The sequence below is a fragment of the Seriola lalandi genome, unplaced genomic scaffold (genome assembly GCF_002814215.2).
Source record: "Seriola lalandi dorsalis isolate HSWRI2012SDOR001 ecotype SW California unplaced genomic scaffold, Sedor1 jcf7180002054431, whole genome shotgun sequence".
Classification (NCBI taxonomy): Eukaryota; Metazoa; Chordata; class Actinopteri; order Carangiformes; family Carangidae; genus Seriola; species Seriola lalandi.
This window is the reverse complement of record NW_019524984.1, coordinates 147,629-165,962: the sequence shown is the minus strand read 5'-3', so window position 1 is coordinate 165,962 and position 18,334 is coordinate 147,629. Positions and strand designations below refer to the sequence as shown.

The window sequence follows — 18,334 nt, the reverse complement described above, 5'->3', positions numbered from 1 at the left end:
CTTGTCAAGAAGTAGTGCAACTTGTATGTACCTGTAATCAGGACACTCAAAAGGAAGCATGCTCTCAGTGAGTTCACCCTCTGTAAATAAAGGTTGCAGTCAATCAATCAGTCAGTCAATCAATCAGTCAATCACACACTTTGGGTTATCAGCTAGAAGTGTTTGGCTTGAGGATTTGAGTTGGGTAATTACTAGCCCTCATGCAGGTTGCTGCTTGTTTTAATTACCTAATTGAAAAAATAATCAGTAAACAGCATGAGCTCATACCGTATGTTACCATATACAATATATTTTCATGTCTGATTGGTTTCTCTGACAAAATGTTCTTTGCTTCTACGCTGCTGGCTTGCTTTGAAACTTGAACAGTTTTGTCAGTATTGATCAGATATTAATATATTACCACTCACAGACTCAAAGACCCAAAGAGCTTAAAGGAAACCTCGTAGCAAACTCTGAGCAAGCTTTAAGAAACAAAAACATTTCTCAACGCTGTGTTGTGTTGATATAGACTGATGAAGAACTGAAGAACAAACAACAACAACAAAAGAACTACAGAATAGAATAGCAATTATTACTGGGACTGTCTCCATGAAAAAATGGATTATATAGTGGCTTGAATATGAATTACTGTCTTGGTAATGGATTTAGCCTAATGATGGTCCTCTTGTCCAAAAGAGGGATTATTCTGAGGGGAGAACAGTGGAAACAGCCCAGCTGTGGCTGTGGATGAAGGAAATGTCTCACATCACTCAAGATGAACCAGAAAATCCCACTAGTGAGAGGAAACAAAAGAGCAACAAGAAATGTTTGAGCGACTCAACAGACAAGACAGGAATGGAAAAGATACAGTCACAGATTGCTTGTGTTTCTCTTTGCATGTGTGTGTGTGTGTGTTTCATATGCTCCGACTTTTCACTGACCCAACTCTCTTTCACCTCTTTCGCAGCGGTCCAGTCTCTCAACAGCCTGAACGACCAGATTGCTCAGTTCATGGTGACCAGACCTTGTAGTCTGGCCGACGAGGATGAGACCTTCATACCGGGAGAGAGGGACACCTTGAGGAAGTCCATGACCCTGATGAGACACCTGCTCGTGGATGCTCAGGTACAGCCTCCGCCCTCTCATCAGGGTCAACAGTCATTCAGCAGATGTTGGCACCTCTGGGATTATTTCTAGAAAGAAATAAAAATGTTAAACCCAGAGGAGAGTTAATATTGTAAAAACAAACACATTTTGCCTCGCTCAGTGTGGTCTGGTGAGGCTCAGTAGCAATTGAGCGGTTTGAGGCTGTTACAGTTACTTTTCGGTGGCTGTGTCAGCCTTTAGCCAACAGATGGATGAGTGCATGCATGAAGTAAGTTTTTATTGGTGCATATGCCCAGCTCACATGAGTTTACAAGACACCATAAATTAATGATGATTAATGAGTGCAACATGTACATTTTCAAATGATACCATAAATTATAGACTTGAACAAAATTCACAATCAAATTTTCAGACGTTCATTGCCAACAACAAAATGAATACATCACTGGCAAAAACATTTACTGCTGGAGAAATCTGAATCTAAATATCAGAGGTGGGGGACTTGACTTCACGGACTTGACTCTGCTCCTATCACTCTTTCATATGTACATACGTACTTCTGATGTAAACTTATCTTTCATCAAACTTTGATGAAACAAAAACAGACAGAGATTCACAGACACGTCTCTTTTTCCCACGGCATGTCGGTGTGACTTGCTACGGTTGAATGTGTTAAACTCAGAGCTGAAAAGGAACTTTTGCCCTTGCCCACAGCATAACGAGACTGAAACACTGAGAACTTTGGCAACATTTGCAATGTTGTGAACAACTGATCAAACAAAACGATCAAAGTAGTAACATCCCTGCTTTCCTTCTCTGCTCTGCCTCAGTTGAGATGATAAGTCATCCTTATAGCGTTGTAACATTTGTCCTTTTATTTATATTCCCTCAACATTTTGATGAATGTTAGATGAATCTTGACACAGTGATGCATCTGGGTCATCCATTAGCACCATCGCAGACTTGCATGATGGATACGGAGTCTCCCCACTATTCTCCTGGAGATATTTTTTCCAACGCAGTGTCATTGATTAAAGGGAAGGTAATTCAGCAAAAGGCCATTGCTTTCACCTAAGCTCAGTGGTATGCATGCTGGAGTGAAAGATTGTTAGCCTGAAGTCAGTTTTTTTTTTTTTGTCCGTCAGGGAATATAGCATTGGGAGGTGATGGATGAGTGGGGACCTCAGCCGCGAGTGGAGTGCCGATTATCTCCCCAAGAAATTGTACTTGAGGAAAAAAAAAAGTTTGGTAGTTCAATGTTAAGTGAAGTGCTCAGACACCAGTCAGCATGACAGATTTCTCTGCCTGTTGGCCTTGTTTGTGTCAGACGCTACACCCACAACCTTTACATGTTCTCCACTTTTTTTTCTACGAAGGAGTGTCAAACGGAGGCCTCTGTCAGCTGGGGGCTCGTCGCTGTGAACTCTCAAAGGACAAAACCGATCACCAGAGATGCTGATGTGTGACTGACAGTTGCTATGGAGATATGTTTGTTTTCTCCAAGGCTACAATCGATTCCAAAGGAGATTCTTTGTATTGTGTGTAGTATGTGGTGTGTTCAATGGTTTGACAATAAGCAGGCTAAATTTGTTAGATGTGTGAGTGTGCTGTGAAGGGACACTATTATCCACTGTGCAATGCACAAAGGAAATGGAGGAGTTGCTCCCAAATGAAAAAAAAAACATTGTGAATGGTGGTGAGACCAAATACTCCTGGTAAACAACAACAAAAAATATCAAACTTTAAAGGACCAGTGTGTAGGATTTAGTGACATCTAGTGGTGAGTAACTACCAGGCCTTCACGTCATGAGGGGAAATCTGCAATGTACGATAACATTGTTCAATATTGCGATGATGATATGACTTGCAATAAATAGACAAATATTGAACTGTGCATATGCAGTTCCTATTTCTTACTCAGCCATTGTGCTTGCTAATCTCACAGTCACCACCAAATTGACACCAAATAATTTAATAGTAGCTGGCAGATAGCTGTGGGATTCATCTGATTGGCCAGAGGGTGTAAATGCATGGTCCATACATCCAGGGCTCCATCTGACATGACTATGCCCTAAATTGACATATGTGGATGTTCAAGTGACAAGTTCCTCAGAGCTCAACATTGTTTTTTGTTTTTCCATTACTATGATTGTCCCCTAACATTAACTGCATGATTATTATTGCAACCCAAAATACACTGTTTCCCTCGCACTAATTAAGTATTTATTTTAAACCAAACCATTATATTTACAAAAGTAATGCCTCAACCGAACTAAACCATAACCATGACACTGTCACATTGTGAAAAATGATAAATTTTTCAATTTGTTTGATTTGAAATGATGATGAAAGGCACAGAAAAATGTTGCTGTCCTACTGTGTCAGATCAGAAAAAGACAAATGACATATTTTTTTTCCTTTGGAGGATTTGTTCTCGCCTTCTGACACAATAAGGGATTTTAAAGGCTCTGGATTCATAAACCAGATTTTATACTGGGTTCATTGGATACCCCAGCCCTGGTCTCTGTACTTAATTCACCTTATCTGATTGGCAGGATTGAACTCTCAGGCTCCCTATTGTCACACAGGCAACAATAGAAAGATAAAATAATTGTGGCCAGATCATGCAGGAGATTTCGTTCGAGTCTCAGAGGTCAAAGCCGAATGTGATCTCATCCCACACGGAGGAGCTCGGCTCATCCAGAGGGATTTGCATTCGTGGAGAGTACGGTTTCTACTGTCAAATGGAATATGAAATTAGCCCAGCCCTCATCCTCTTCTACTCTTTTTACTTCTGGTCTCTCGTTTCAAAGTGCTGTTCTTTTAGCATCAGGCGAGGCGACTTATCAAGACGCTCTGATGTCCAGTGTTGTGGGGGAGACCTTTACTGCTGAATCAAAAAAATGAGGAACTCTTCCTGTCAGTCAAGGAACCTTTATGTTTTGTATATTATTTGCGTCTTTTGAAAACATTCTCTGACACCAAATGGTTTAGCTTGTGTGTGGAAGTCAGTCTAAAAGCATCATCTGATGAATTCAGCATTAAAATTTCAAGTCCACGGCCACTAAAAGGCAGAAAATTAATTTAGAGGGGATTTGAATAGTTTCTCTTTGAATGCTGTCCCAGAGTTGATTGCCTCATTTGTCATTTGCACAGATGAATTATTTATGTCCCTGTTGCTGTGCTGGGGTGACTAATCAAATGCATTTCACTGGGTGTGGAAGCTGTGAATTAATGTAGTGGAACGTTGCACTGCATTAGGTACTTTGGTCGAGGAGTCAGCAGGGCTACAAAAGCGACCTGATGATGGCGTGACGCGCTCCACAGAACTCAAAATGCACAGAAATAACTGTCCCTTCAATTCAAGTTGGAGTCTTCTCACCCCGCGAGAGTGGCTCAGTTCAGAGCAAATAGTCAGCTCTGCAGGTCAGTGACCACAAACAGAGCAGCACCTGAGAAAGTCTGTGTAAGTCTGAGCAAGTACCTGAGACAATACCAGGGATTTCAGAAGCCTTATTAGAGAATAACTGATTGGTCCGCTGATGGCAGGATATTACCTCAGGTCAGACAACTGGAAGATTATATTGTTGTATTATTGAGTTCCCTGTTGTATTATTGCCCTGAGTCATGGGTAGGGTGTGGCATGAGTTTAATAGATGTGGATTAGCACATTAAAAAAGAATATACCAACTTGTAACAGCACACATGGCTTATTATGATCATAAGTTGAATGGAACGATCTTAGGACCTTGTTCACCTCTTCCTCTTTTGTTTTTAGTCATGCTAGTAGAATGGAAATTGCTCACTGAGTTCATAAGCCAAAAAAAGTTTTCCCGCTTTCCTCTTTGCTTCTGCGCCTGGTCCGGCCTGCTCTGCTATTTCTAGGCTCTGGGAACATTCTGCAAATATAAAATCTTCATGGTTTAAAAGTTAATAATACAAAGAGTAATGGACCTTTTTGGAGTTCCTTATTTTTGCGCCATAGGGGTGTTTTTTTGTTGCAGTACTACAAGCCGCCAAAAGGACAAATTGGCAGCAAGGCTCAGTGGCGGCGCCCTATCCATGCTAACATGCCAAACTAAGTTGGTAACCATTGTAAACTTTATACCTGCCAAACATCAGAGTGTTAATATTGTAATTTTGAGCATGTCACCATGCTGACATTAGCATTTAGTTCACAACGCAGCTGTGGCTACGTACATCCTCACGGAGCTGCTAGAACGGCTGTAGTAGTCTTGCTATCATCTTTTACTGGAAACTTCCATTTCCAGTCAAGAGAAAACCTGCCCTGTTTATTTATATTAACATTTATAATTTATACGGCACACTTCATACTCAGCATAGCAATGTGCTTTTCAACTGACATTTTATCTCCTCCCTTTTCTTTGCAGCCTTTACAGTCTCAGAGAGGCATAATCTTTACGTAGAGTCACTGAGTTCAAAAGAAAGCTTAGCAGCCTATAAGGAGAAATGAAACTGAAGTTTCATATGAGCCAGAAATCATAGCTGGTTTTGGCACAGCAGTAAGCTGCCAGTTTAGTCATTTCAATTACAATGTTGGCAGATCTACCTTGATTCATTATTGACTAGAGAAGAATTAAAGGAGCAATGTGAGCCTGAGCCTAAAGTAAAATAGATTGTGGGGCTAGATTAATGATCCAGTTAGGTCTGGACTGTCCTGCGATTGTTAGCGAGAAAATGGATCTGTTCAAATCCGGTACATAATGAACTAATCAACTATTTGACACAGAGAGACAGACGGAGAGAGAAAAAAGAGGACAAAGGATCCAGGGATTTCTGCAGAAGTTCGCCTCATCCTGAAATCTATCCATGATTTCTGTCATGTCGCTTCAGCCATTTTGGGTCCCACTGCCTGCAGGAAAAGTGGGTTATCATTTATGAGATCCTCTTTATGTGAGACTGGCTTTGTTCTGTAAGTATCTCTGGATGTTGGAACACAAAGAAACTGTTATTACCTGAATCTGTTGGTTGAAACCGACCACAACTTTCATCTCATGTCTCATTTTGAGATTTTTTTCCTTTGACCCTATTGTATGGAAATCGGTCCACCCCTAATGCTTTTCATTGCATCTATTTCAGTGTTACATCCTTTGTGTTACAGTGCGAGCTGAAGTGGGCTGGACTTCAAAGAGCTGGGGTTGCTCTTTTTTAACAATTGCAGTTTCAGCTGGTATTTGTCTCACCAGTTTCCACATTTCTTCCCCCTCAGAAACACTAAGGGAACAAAAAAGATTAATGACTCCACATAAAAACGACCGTATCAGAGCAACTGCAGAGACGGTTTTAAAACACGTCTGTCACAGCTGATGCTTAGGCAAACCTGAGTGTAGAATATAATGACAGTGTAGATTTATATTTCCTGATATGGCATGACGGATGAGATTGTTTTTCCTGAGGCAAATGCATTCATTGTTCGTGTTGCCTACCGACCCTGTCTCATTATTGTACACACACTGTAATCTCTCATCCAATCAAACACATTCTATTTTTGTATATTAAGGAGGTGTCGTACACTGGATCAAACTTCCACCGTGGGTATTATAAGATGACAGTATGGCCTCGGTCAGATGAACTGATGCATGGCAGGTTGTGAGACTTCATCATCCTTCATCCTCTGCAGAAGCCATCTGTTGATGCGGTTCAGGATGTTTAAATCTGGCGTGTTTAGGGTGCGCACATGTTTCTATGGAAACCCTGAGCACTGTCACAAAGCTGATCTGGATCACTACACGCATCTTTCTGCAGATCAAAGGTGCTCACCTCAATTTCAGAGAGAGTTTGGGTGATATGAAAGGGCCCCTCTGTCTGTCAATCTCTTCTTGAGTGACAGACAGTGTTTGTGCTCTTTGCAGGCCTTTTGTTGTAGGGTTGTTTGTGTCTGGCTCATGTGGATAAGTGTCTAGGATTACTTTGCTTACGCAGGAGTCTTAGAGTCGGCTATGCGTCCCCCTGACTTTCTTCTGCCAAACACAGACAATTTAAAGTTCCTGGAGAGATTTTCACAGCAGATATGTGAGCCCGCCTTCAAGTTCGTTTCTGTTTTGTCTCATTCAGAGAAAGCTCAAACTGAGCTATTAGTCCGCTATTTACCATTCAGTCTTAGGTGAGCTTCCTTGTGGTGGTGCTGCTGCTGCTGATGCTGCTGCTGGAGTGGCCTCCACAGGACTGAAACCTGAATAATTCACGAGAAAACATCAGTTTCTGTGTACACAACAGACTTGAGTGGGGACGTTAATGTGACGTGGAGCAACAATGGTATGCCTTTTGTTTCCCTTATCTCAGCTTTTTCCACATGTCAGCACAGCCACCTAAACACAGTTATTTGTTGGTCGTCTGGCTAGTCTTGTTTACTTTAAATCTTCTCACACAACCTCTCATCAAAGGCAGAATTTCTGCAGAGGTGAAAAAAAAAAGTGTGGAATCAAAGATGGGATAGTTGTTATCAAAGCCATTGAGTTCCCTGTTGACCTTAGACGAGATTTAAATGCTCCCTGCCTCCACAGCTTGTGGGGTGGTGCAGGAAATATAAATGACTCTCCTTTCTATCTGATTCCCTGCCAGAAGCAATCGCTCTGAGGAGTCGGGCCAGGCGGGCATCTGGCCCAGAGCTGCTTCACACACCTTTTGTTTTTTGTTTTCTTGATTTTTTTTAACCAACACACATTTCAAGGATTTTTGATTTGACCGCTGCACCTTCAGTCTGGCTGCTGATAATTTGGCTCTTGGAGCTGGATTGGTTCTTTGTGTTTCTTTGACAACCTGCAGGTTCACTGTTGTGAAATGCTTTGACTGTAACTTTCATTTGCCGTCAAATGATACACCTTTGTGCAGGTAGCAGAGTTTACTTGAATTGTGAGTAAGTTACTTCAGTTACTTTAATATTATACAATGTAATTATTAATTATAATAGATTATATTATACACTTTTGTATTTAAATTAAGATCATGTGATTGATACGTATCAATAGCATTATGTTTATCTATGGTCTTCCTTCCTCTAGTATTTCCTACAATATACTGTTAACTGACTGTTTCACAAAAATAAAATCACATTTTTCCAAAAGGTATAGTTTGGTCATTGTATAGTTTCCATATAAACTACTTTTATTTTATTTTTATTTTTACTATTAATAAAGTTCATAATAGAAACAAAAGAAGTTGACATGCTGTTTAAGAGTTTTTCAAACTTTATGTATAGTGTTTACAAAACAACACAAACACAGTAATTAATACATCAAAATACACAGAAACACTGCATGAGATCACATCATATGGATCATAAAGCTTGCTCCCTCTGATGATAATCTTATAAACCATACAGTGTTCGCAGTCTGCCACCTCGCAGTCTTGTAATCTGGTGGTGTAATCTGCAATAATGCAATTAAACAAAGAGGCTATCGGGCTTTAATCCAACCCCATGTTAATCAGGTTCAGGAGGCGCTGGGTGTTATAGACCACCAGTCCGCAGCACTGGCGCTTAGGATTAGCCCCTTTACTCATCATTACACTCGTCTCATGAGTGCTGCCACAGTGGTTCACTGTCGCGCCCTGTGAAGAGTCAACCACCAGGTGGTTGTTCCACAAACACACTGAGTCAGACAGAATTGCAGATTAGATAAGACTTTGTTATGTTCTCTTTAATTATTTAATGTATTTTAGTGATTTAGTTTGTCCTCTGGAAGCAGCTTTGTACGTTTTAAAGCTTCATGAGAAGAAATGGCACATTCAGCTTTATCTCTGGACCGCTACTAACTCTAGACAATTAACACATATCATATGAAGCCATTTGCAAAGAATTTTTCTTCTACAACTTTCTCTACAAAATTTCTTGTTGATTTGGAAGTGGGACAGAATGCAAAGCCAGTCAAATTAGATTTGAGTTTGTCAAGAAGAACATAAAAAAAAAAAAAAAAAAGATTTGTGGTTGTAGTTTGTATTCATCGTTCAATGTATGACATGAACTGGAAAATCAAATAACATGCTGTCACTTTTCATTTTACTATCACTTTAACCAGCGTACCGATCCAATGCATCTGACTTTATCAGAACAGGTAATGAACCCATCTGTTCATAGACTTTCTGTTGCAGTCATTTTGTCTGTTTCCAGCAGTATGACTACTTCATACTTCTGTGTTCTTTAGCATGGCTTTCGTGCACCTTTTTATTAAAACACATATGCATGTCGTGAGACGAGACATGGTGAGTGGTGTGTATGAGGTGGCTTGGTTTGCTTGTATTTTCTGTGTATGTGTATACAGTGTTGATAGTGTTTGCTGTGACTGTGAGGACAACAAACAATCATTTTAATATTTACTCTAGAAATTCTATGGTACTGAGTGTTAGTATTGTGAGACAAGACAAAGTTAGGCAGATTGCTGCAACAGAGTCAGGAAAATAACATTTGATTTGAGCAGATTCCCCAAAAATGTTGATTTTAGTTAGACACAAGCAAAATAGGTTCACCTTCATAAGGGAATTTTTAACTTGTTTGGAGAAAGTAACACTTTAGGGTACAATATCAGACTTAATGTCTGGTTTGGCAATTTCCAGCAATATTGGGTGGGTAATATTCTCCCTCCAAATAAAGCAATACAATTTAGCTTGCCTTCATCTCCAATATCAACCTATATATTCTTGTGCAGCAAATGTAATTACTCTGTATCACAACGTTTACATGAGAAAGCGTGTACAATGCAGTGCTACATCAGTCAGCATGTAAAGCCTGCACATGATGTCATATGACACCTTACGTTTAGAGACCCTACAGTAACACCTTGAAGTATAAATGTGGACTGTAATGCTTAAATCTCTGGGGATTCTCCATGGGTCTCTCACATTTAGCTCATTTAAATGTGTTTACTTTGACTTCATATATTAACCACCCTCTACTGCATCTCATCACTCCCTGGGAACCAGAGCCAGGACACGATAGATTCATAAAGAGGCCGCAAACATTGAAACGGAAAGATTAACTGAGGAAGCACGACAAAGTGTAAATACAGGAAATAGGATCAGAAATGTCAAACACAAATCCTCATAATGAAAAACCCAATTTCAGTATGTTTCTATAAGCCTATTATTAAAATAGGAGCAGTTGGTTTGATTGTGCTGCGTACGTCTTCTTGTGTAATGAATCATGTTCTTAATGTGCTATTTTGTTCTTCCCCATCCTTGTTAATATTCATAAGAATGATTTCAGCTGCTCTCCTCAACTACTCTGAATCCTCTTACACTCTCCTACGGTTCTTCATGTATGAATTTGTTAGTGTGTGGTGCCGGCTGGTTGTGGCGTTCTGCTCTGCCTGGATGCTCCACTTATTGCAGTTTGACTGCTTCAGTGAGAACGTGTTTCCAGGGATCTCAACTGAAAGCCTATCAGCATGCAAAATCATGCATCATTTAATACCGCCATTGCCAGATTACTGAATCTTAAATTTTTTTTACTATTCCCTGAAGAGCCATTCTGCTCTGTCATGAGTCTTTGTGATTTTTCGGTGAGCAGATGGTATTTTAATGAACTCCACAGAAGATATTTTAATGTGATGCTTGTCCTCTTGCAGCCCTGACATAAACTGCCAAGCAGGTGCTTTTGAAAATAGTTTATAATTGTTATCCTTTGGAGGCAAGGTGAGGCTCTAATATTTCTGTTATGAATTGTAAATTACTCAGGGAGTCACATCTGAGGCTTAAATTTGCTTAATTTTATCATTTAAAGATGAATACAAATGTCACAAACCGCATTAGGATCTACATTGTGAACAATATTTCTTTGTCTGTGGTGGCAGCCGATATTGTCATAAAAACTGTATGCAAATAACTTTGTTTTGAGCTCCCAGGATATACTTAATGTACTATGTCAAGTCATCACTATTCCTATTTTACATCTGAAGTTTAACATATTCTGTTTGATTCAGTCTCAAGTTATTTTCCGGGACATTTCCATTTTTATTACATCACTTCTTCTCATGGTTCCATAAACCTTAACAGGTTCCTGCAAAATGAGGCTCAGCAGGTTTCCAGTTTGTTGGTAACGTGAAAAAAGTTAAATTTTGCTTGTTCACTATGCAGAGTAGCTCAACAAAGCCATGGTTGATTTGAAGCGTAACTGTTGAAAAAGGAAATAATTTGGAAGCTGTTGCTCTAAATGGCTAAAACGCCTCCAACCTACTGCTTCCTTTAGTTTTCTTTAGACAAGCAAACTATGTTAACCATTCAAAATCCTGGGATGATAACAGTCGGGTCAGTGCATGTTACTGATGTTATTGAAATTCAGGCTTTATTTAAGAGGTGGATTTTAATCAATTTGTTATAGAGTGCAGCGTATTTACAATAATACTTTAGCTTGTGATGTTGTAGTTTAAAGGGTCAAAGCATAAATTCAACCATGTAGAGAAACACAACGCTTCCTGATTATGTTTGTAGCCACCGTAGTGCTGTGGCTCTGTGAATGGCAATGTCGGTCTGTCCATTGCTTTGGTCCAGATTGAAATATTTCAACAACTAATGAGTGGATTGTGCTGAAATTTTGTGCAGACTGTCATGGTCGACTTTTCATGTGATGAATCCTAATTGATTCATCAAATGATGAACATGCTAAACAGTATACCTGCTAATCAACAGAATGTTAGCATTGTGAGCATGTTAGTTTGCTGTCATTAGCATGCAGCTCAAGTACAGCCTCACAGAGCTGCTGGCGTGGCTGCAGAATCTCAGTCTTGTTATAATGATAAAGTGTTTTTAATGAATGTATTTGCAAAACAATTAGTGAACTTTGTTTTTCTACAATATCAGGTTGTGGTAAGTGAAGCATGAGTAATATTTTTATTAACATGTTTAGCCACTTCGTTCACTCTCGCCACTCTTACAGTGTAATTTTCAGCCACAGTTGAAATCAGCAAAAGAAATCCCCTGTAGGCTACTCTACCTTCTCAGCACCAAACAGCAGTCAGATACAGTGGGCAACTAGCTGCTGAACATAGCTGCGCATTTAGCAGCTTATGATATTTCCCTCATAGAAACCAAAAAAAAAACCAACTTAAAAAGACTGAATATTGGATTCACATTTGCCAAACACAACTCCAAATGAATGCCTTAATGATGCCCCTTAACTGCTGCATGTGTAATAAGCAATTCTGTTTGCTAACCTGTTCACCATATTAACTTAAAAAGTGATGATACATGGCCAAAAAACACAATTTTGCTAACCTAACTTAAATCAAAGTGTTTTAGTAGCCCAAACCACATGCAGTCGACTACCTCCCATCAGTCTATGTGGTACACTTGGACTTGAAAAACACGTTGCTGGTGAATAGCAATCCAGGCAGCAATTGCATCTCTTGCAAAACATATTTGGCAAAACAATTTAGTACACTTAGGGAAGTAGGAGAAAGGGATAATGTAAGGTACCAGATATTATAGTGGGGCAGAAAATGGGTAAATCTTTATGGAAATATCAGGAAACAACATTGAGATGATGGAACCTCAACGCCAACTCTGCAATTCTATGAATATTATACAGGTTTAGCCAATATTTTACAGTATAATACACTTTAATGCATATTCCATCACCTTATTTAGATTATAAGTGACATTAGATTGAGAGTTTACATATCTCAGCGAGGTAATGGGTGGAGAACACTTTGTATATTTATCCAAGGAGATGCAATTGCAAACATAGGGTGTACCAATTATGCGGCTGTATATTTAACTGTAACAGCTCCTCACTGTACTCTCCAGCCTCTCTCCGCCTCATCTGTGGTTTATGTTTGGGCAAGGGATGTCTCTTCAGGGAGTTGCAAACAGACCATTATGCTTTCAAAAGGCTTGTGTAATGAAAGGTGGTTTTTAGGTCTTGAAACACTCCTAGTCCAACGAAGTCCAATGTGATTGTTATCCTCCGTAAACAAACTGCCTGAGATTGTGGCTTTAAGCTATGGTGATCAACAAATACTCCTTTTGTCCTCCTCCTTCCTGATTCTCTCCCTCTTTACCTCATCTGACTGCATCTCCATTTTCTCCTCCTCTCCCTGACATACTCGTGTATATAAACAGCAAGACAGCAGACATTAACCCAAACACCTGTGCACACATAAAGCACTCAAACTGAATTGTATTAGGTGCACAAATAAACTGCAACTAGAAACACTTTAGTCAAAAAGGACAATACAGGGACATATCTGCAAGGAAACTGCTTGGGTACATACTCTGGAGCAAATTCACTTATTCAGCATGACTGCAAAATGATACCATGGTAATTAGTTTGCCCACATGCAAAATCTTCAGAAACAGAAAGGAACTTTACATTGTTTTGCTTTCCATGGATCTTAGTATTAATACCCTGTTATAATCCCTTACAAGGGCTCAGCTCCCTGAGCCAGACAAATTTTGGATTCAGACAAACTAATTTAGCATGCAGATTAATGCAATTCCCAGTTCCTGCAGGAGCCATCTTATTAAACACATTTAAATCACATACATTTACAATTAGAATAAGTTGGAGCCATTAAATAAAAGACATAATACAAAAGTAGCTCATCAGCACAGTTTGTCTCTCCAAACACATTTACATAAGTGCTTCGACCTTTTGCATTAAAGCATATGTAAAGTAGTCGTATCCTCTAACTGTAGCTTTAGTCTAAAACAAGTTTTCAGTCAGGGAAATGAACCTTCTTTTCCTTCAGTTATATTCATGGATGAGTCAGCCATATTGCTCTAATTAAAATAATCAAAGTCCTTCTGTCAGGTTGGCACTTCTTCGGCACTATTGTGGCTTGCGTTTAATTGCTTTTGCATTTTAATGTTTGAGCTATCTGTGTGTGTGTGTGCATATGTATGTGATCACAGGTGTGTATGTGTGTGTGTGTGTGTGTGTGTGTGTGTGTGTGTGTGTGTGTGATGCATATATGTGCTTGAAAAGGCAGAACAGTATGCTAAGCCTGGAATACAGAGCGAGCCTGTGCCGGTCTGGTCATCAGTGTTCCTTTTACTGACTCTCTACTGCACGCTTGAATGTCTTTCAATTTAGTCGTCCTGATAACTCGCCTCTTGCTCGCAGAGATAAATGTTGAAATATAATAAATGACTTCGCAACTTCACATGTTTTGGCTTGAACCTTGTGTCTCTCACACCGTCCCGGTGCCCTTCCATTTCTCTGCCTTATTTATCTTTCTCTCCGCTTCCCTTGATGCTCATTTTTCAACATGTTCCAACAAATGTCATATCTTGTAGTAGTAGCTTTAGCAAATAAAGAAAGTAATTCCCAGTACATAGCGACTTGTAGGACTTGGGAACAATTTTGAATTCCTTTGATGCCACGGGGCTGTTATTGTGTGTTTAACAATGAAATAAGAATTTCTCTCTATTATGTGATAATCTTTTGCAATACTGTTATTCTTTCTGTCATCTTATGCACAAAATTAGAGCTTAAAGACATTACTGAACGAGTAATTGGACAAGAATAGGTTTTTACTGCTTGCATTAAGCATTTTTGATAAGAAGCAGACAAGGTAGACGTGAAGAAATTGGAAAAAGTGTACAGGGTATTGACGTGCATACAAAGTAGCTGCATAAGGACAGCGATAAAGCGTTGATCATTGTCTGTAGTGTTGCTATTCATTGGAACTGTCCTCTAGAGTGGGAACACATGATAGTGAGATGAGTCTCTTAATCAATAGGCTCTGCAGATGTGCCTTTACACGCACCAACAAGGGGGATAAGCTCCTTATCAATACACTGTACTGAAACAGCGCTCCGTCAGACATGGATTAATCTGTCCTCAGTGCTGCAAAGCTTTTTTTGCCTTCCTAAACCTGTCTGTCAGTTATTTGCCTGCAGTGCTACAGTAATCCTGGCTGTGGTCTTCTTTGGTGCAGAAAATTCCTGTTTGGTCTCAGCTAAAATGCGGAGTGCTTTCATTGCTGACTGCAGTGGCAGCTGTTACTGTATGCTGGTCAATAGCTTTGGTCACTTAAAGGAATAGTTGGACATTTTGGGAAATGCACTTGATGAGAATTTGATGAGAGGTTCGATGTCATGTTCATGTCTGTACAGCTTGTGTGAAGAAATGAGATATAATGTGTTTATTTGTCAGCTTCAGAGTTGCTACAAAATGGATTTAATTTCATTCCCATGTTTTCTAGTCTTTGTGCTAAGCTAAGCTAACAGCCTTTTACATTACATCATTTACATGAGGGTGGTATTGATCCTCTCATCTTCCTCTCCGCTAGAAAGCAAATAAGTATATCTCCCAAAATCTTGAACTACTTCTTTAAATTATCTTCCTTTCTGCCATTAATTGAAGATGAAATATGTAGCCTTGAAAACAAACATCTCCCAAACTCTCTGCTATTCACAGAAAAAGCCAGACAGTAGCTTTGCCACTTCATCTCTCTATCCAAGGCTTGCCCGGTTGTTTCCTGGGGGTGCACTCTAACCTGCTCTCAGCAGCCCGCCATGATTAGCCAATAAATAACTAAACGTATATCATAAATCAACAGGGAGAGCTCTGTCAGGGTGATTTCCACCGCAGTTGCTCGCTGAAAATCACTCGTCTGCTCTGAGAAGAAGAAAAGAGGGAAAGATGGATGGATGCAGGACGGGTTGGCAGTGAATGAGGTTCTCCGTGTGTTGTAGAAAATGTTTTACCTTGAGAGATATCCCCTCGCAGCATTACCCAGAGACAGCTCCTTTGCTCTATTGAACAGCTGGTCAATAGTTATAACCTGTAGTTTTTTTTTTTTTGTCAAGGATAAAGACTGTGATAAAGCTTCCACTAGCTGCCCCGATGATTCCATGTTACTTTGGTTTCATTCAAATGACACTTTAATTATGTTGATGGTTATAGCACTATCAGCTATCTCTCTCATCTCCCCTGCGAGCTATAGGCGCATCTGTCATTCTCTCACCATCACTGTGTAATTGTGCCTCCTGCAGAAGAGTGTGCAGAACAATGACGGGGTGACGAACTCAATTAGACAGCAGCGAAGTAGCTGAGTGTGTAGCACCTCATGCAAAACACACACCTTTTGTATCTACACTGACTCCATGATCTGATCATGATGTGCGAGTCGTTAGAGATGACTGCAACACTCAGCTCTGCGTGTTCACACGTTTAAGTCTGAAGATAAAAATATGCCTGGGGCAGAAGAAGCAATGGCAGAAAACAGCCAGCAGGGAGCAGAAGTGAGATTGTGGGGAAATGAGGCAAGAAGCAAAATGGGTCTCAGTGGTGAGGAGGTTGAGTAGGAATGTTATTTTTTTTAGTTTGAATCTCCATTATCAGACGTGTGTTTCCCATCCCGCAGGTCTTGAAGTTCATCACAGCCAAACACCCCCCTTCCTCAACATCCCTGCATCCTCTCTCCCTTCGATTCCCTCGGAGACTTGCAGACAAGCCTTTATCTCGAAACATCAAGGCCTCTGGCAGCGCAGTTCATCCGCAACCCTGTGTCGACCGTTATCTCCAAGTGGAGAGGCTGTCAACCTGTTTATTATTACCAGACTATCAGAGATGGGAGAAGGACGTGGCTGCAAGGCGTTGGGGTGGAACTTGGGGAGGACTTTGGAGGTGACACACACGCTGAGTTTGACAGCAGATAATAGCTGCTTCTCTCCAGGTCTTATCTCAGCCTCCGTTGGGCAGCTTCAGGGATCAGAGTTTACCTAGCTGCCAAAGTTTAAGCCACAGAGCACTGGAGCTGCTGCTTTTTACAGTACAGCAACCTGTGGATGGCACCCCGCTGAAGGTTTGAATGAGAATTCAGTGGCTAAAGACCACAGTGCGTATGGTGACATATGAAGCTTGTTGGACTTAATACAGTTCTATTTGATAGCTCGGCATGAAGGGATGAGAAGAATTACTTTGTGATCAAATGCCTGTATAAGATCTAACTAATTGTTCATTTCAGCTTCTTTGACTGACAGATTTTTAAGGAAAACCCAAATAAAACTAGTGAGACTTAATTAAATACAATGAATGAAGCTTTTGTGATTGTAAATGATCCTTCCCAGCCTTTGCACCCTGGGCAGGTAAGTGTTACATACAAGTGAGGGCCGCCACAAATATGTAGCTACAGCAAATTGTTCCTGTTAAATACAGTTAGAAAACTAAAGGCAGCCTCCTTTGACTCATGCACAAGTTTTCCACCCAGCCCCTTTGTGATTTTTAATGATTTAAAAAAAATAAAAATAAACAGCACTCACTGTCTGTCTTTTAAACTCATGTGGATTGCTAATGTTTTGTTCTTGATGACTGCCCTCAATTAATTGTCTTGTTTTGTTTATTAAACCTGATTTTTTTTTTTGGCCCTGTTGGGGTGACCGAAACAAGCAGAAACACAGTGCTTTATAAAGTTTTTTATCATGAAGTTAGTAAACATTTGCATATTTACACAGCCAGCACATAGGTAGCAACATTAGCATTCATCTGTCGTTGTGTTTCTGAATTTAAATCTAAAAGTCGCTCTCCTTTTAGCTCTGGTTGTTACATGCTCCGCTACGTTCACCAGCTAGTTGCTAACTCTCTTTTGTCCACTGTTTGGTGCTGAGTAGGTAGCGTACAATGTGTTTATTTTCAGCTTTTACACTGAAAATATCTGCTGTGGCTGAAAACGACACAGATAAAAGCAGTGGAGAGTGAACAATGAGTTAAAAGATGCTCATTAGAGTTACGAGGAAGTGCAATGAGTCTCTGCGGGTTCATCACTACGTGTGACGCCTTTGACGTTACATGCAACAGCGTGATCCATTGTTCGTATAAAGATACTGACTATAGCTGCTTTAATTTACGCTGTGTGGTGAAACCAAAGACACTTTCCACGTGGTCAAAATTTTCCCATTATTGACAAAAAGTAAGCAGCTAACTAGAAAGCTTGTGGAGTGAGAGGACTGTAAAGAGAAAGAAAGTGACAGAGAGGGAGAGAAAGAATTGCGTTTCCGCTCCCTGCCATTCACTGTTTACTCCATCAATGCCTCTCTGTCCCTGTGTGTCACCACACAGGGCCAAAGGCTTTCTCCCTCCGTCACTTGCACAGACATAAATAGCCAATTTTTCTTTCCAACTGTGACATTTGCATTTGGTAAATCTGCATTCTGTGCAGTCAGTGAACTGCATGTGACAGAGCCTCTACTTTCTATAGTTTTAACTCTTTTTTTCTGTTCACTTGATGATCTTTTTATACTAGTCATTTAAAACAATGCACAGCTGCCCTTTACTTACACAGAGCACATA

General features: G+C 40.1%; 1 protein-coding gene across 2 annotated transcripts in view; it reads left to right on the top strand.

Moving 5' to 3' along the window:
* LOC111658261 (kazrin-like) overlaps nucleotides 1-18,334 on the top strand; it is a 111,691-nt gene that overhangs the window by 22,407 nt on the left and 70,950 nt on the right. For both annotated transcript variants that reach the window (XM_087175244.1, XM_023410722.2), the window contains exon 3: nucleotides 947-1,104. In XM_087175244.1, coding sequence (XP_087031370.1) covers nucleotides 947-1,104 — 158 coding nt within the window. The remainder of the gene's footprint in view (nucleotides 1-946; nucleotides 1,105-18,334) is intronic.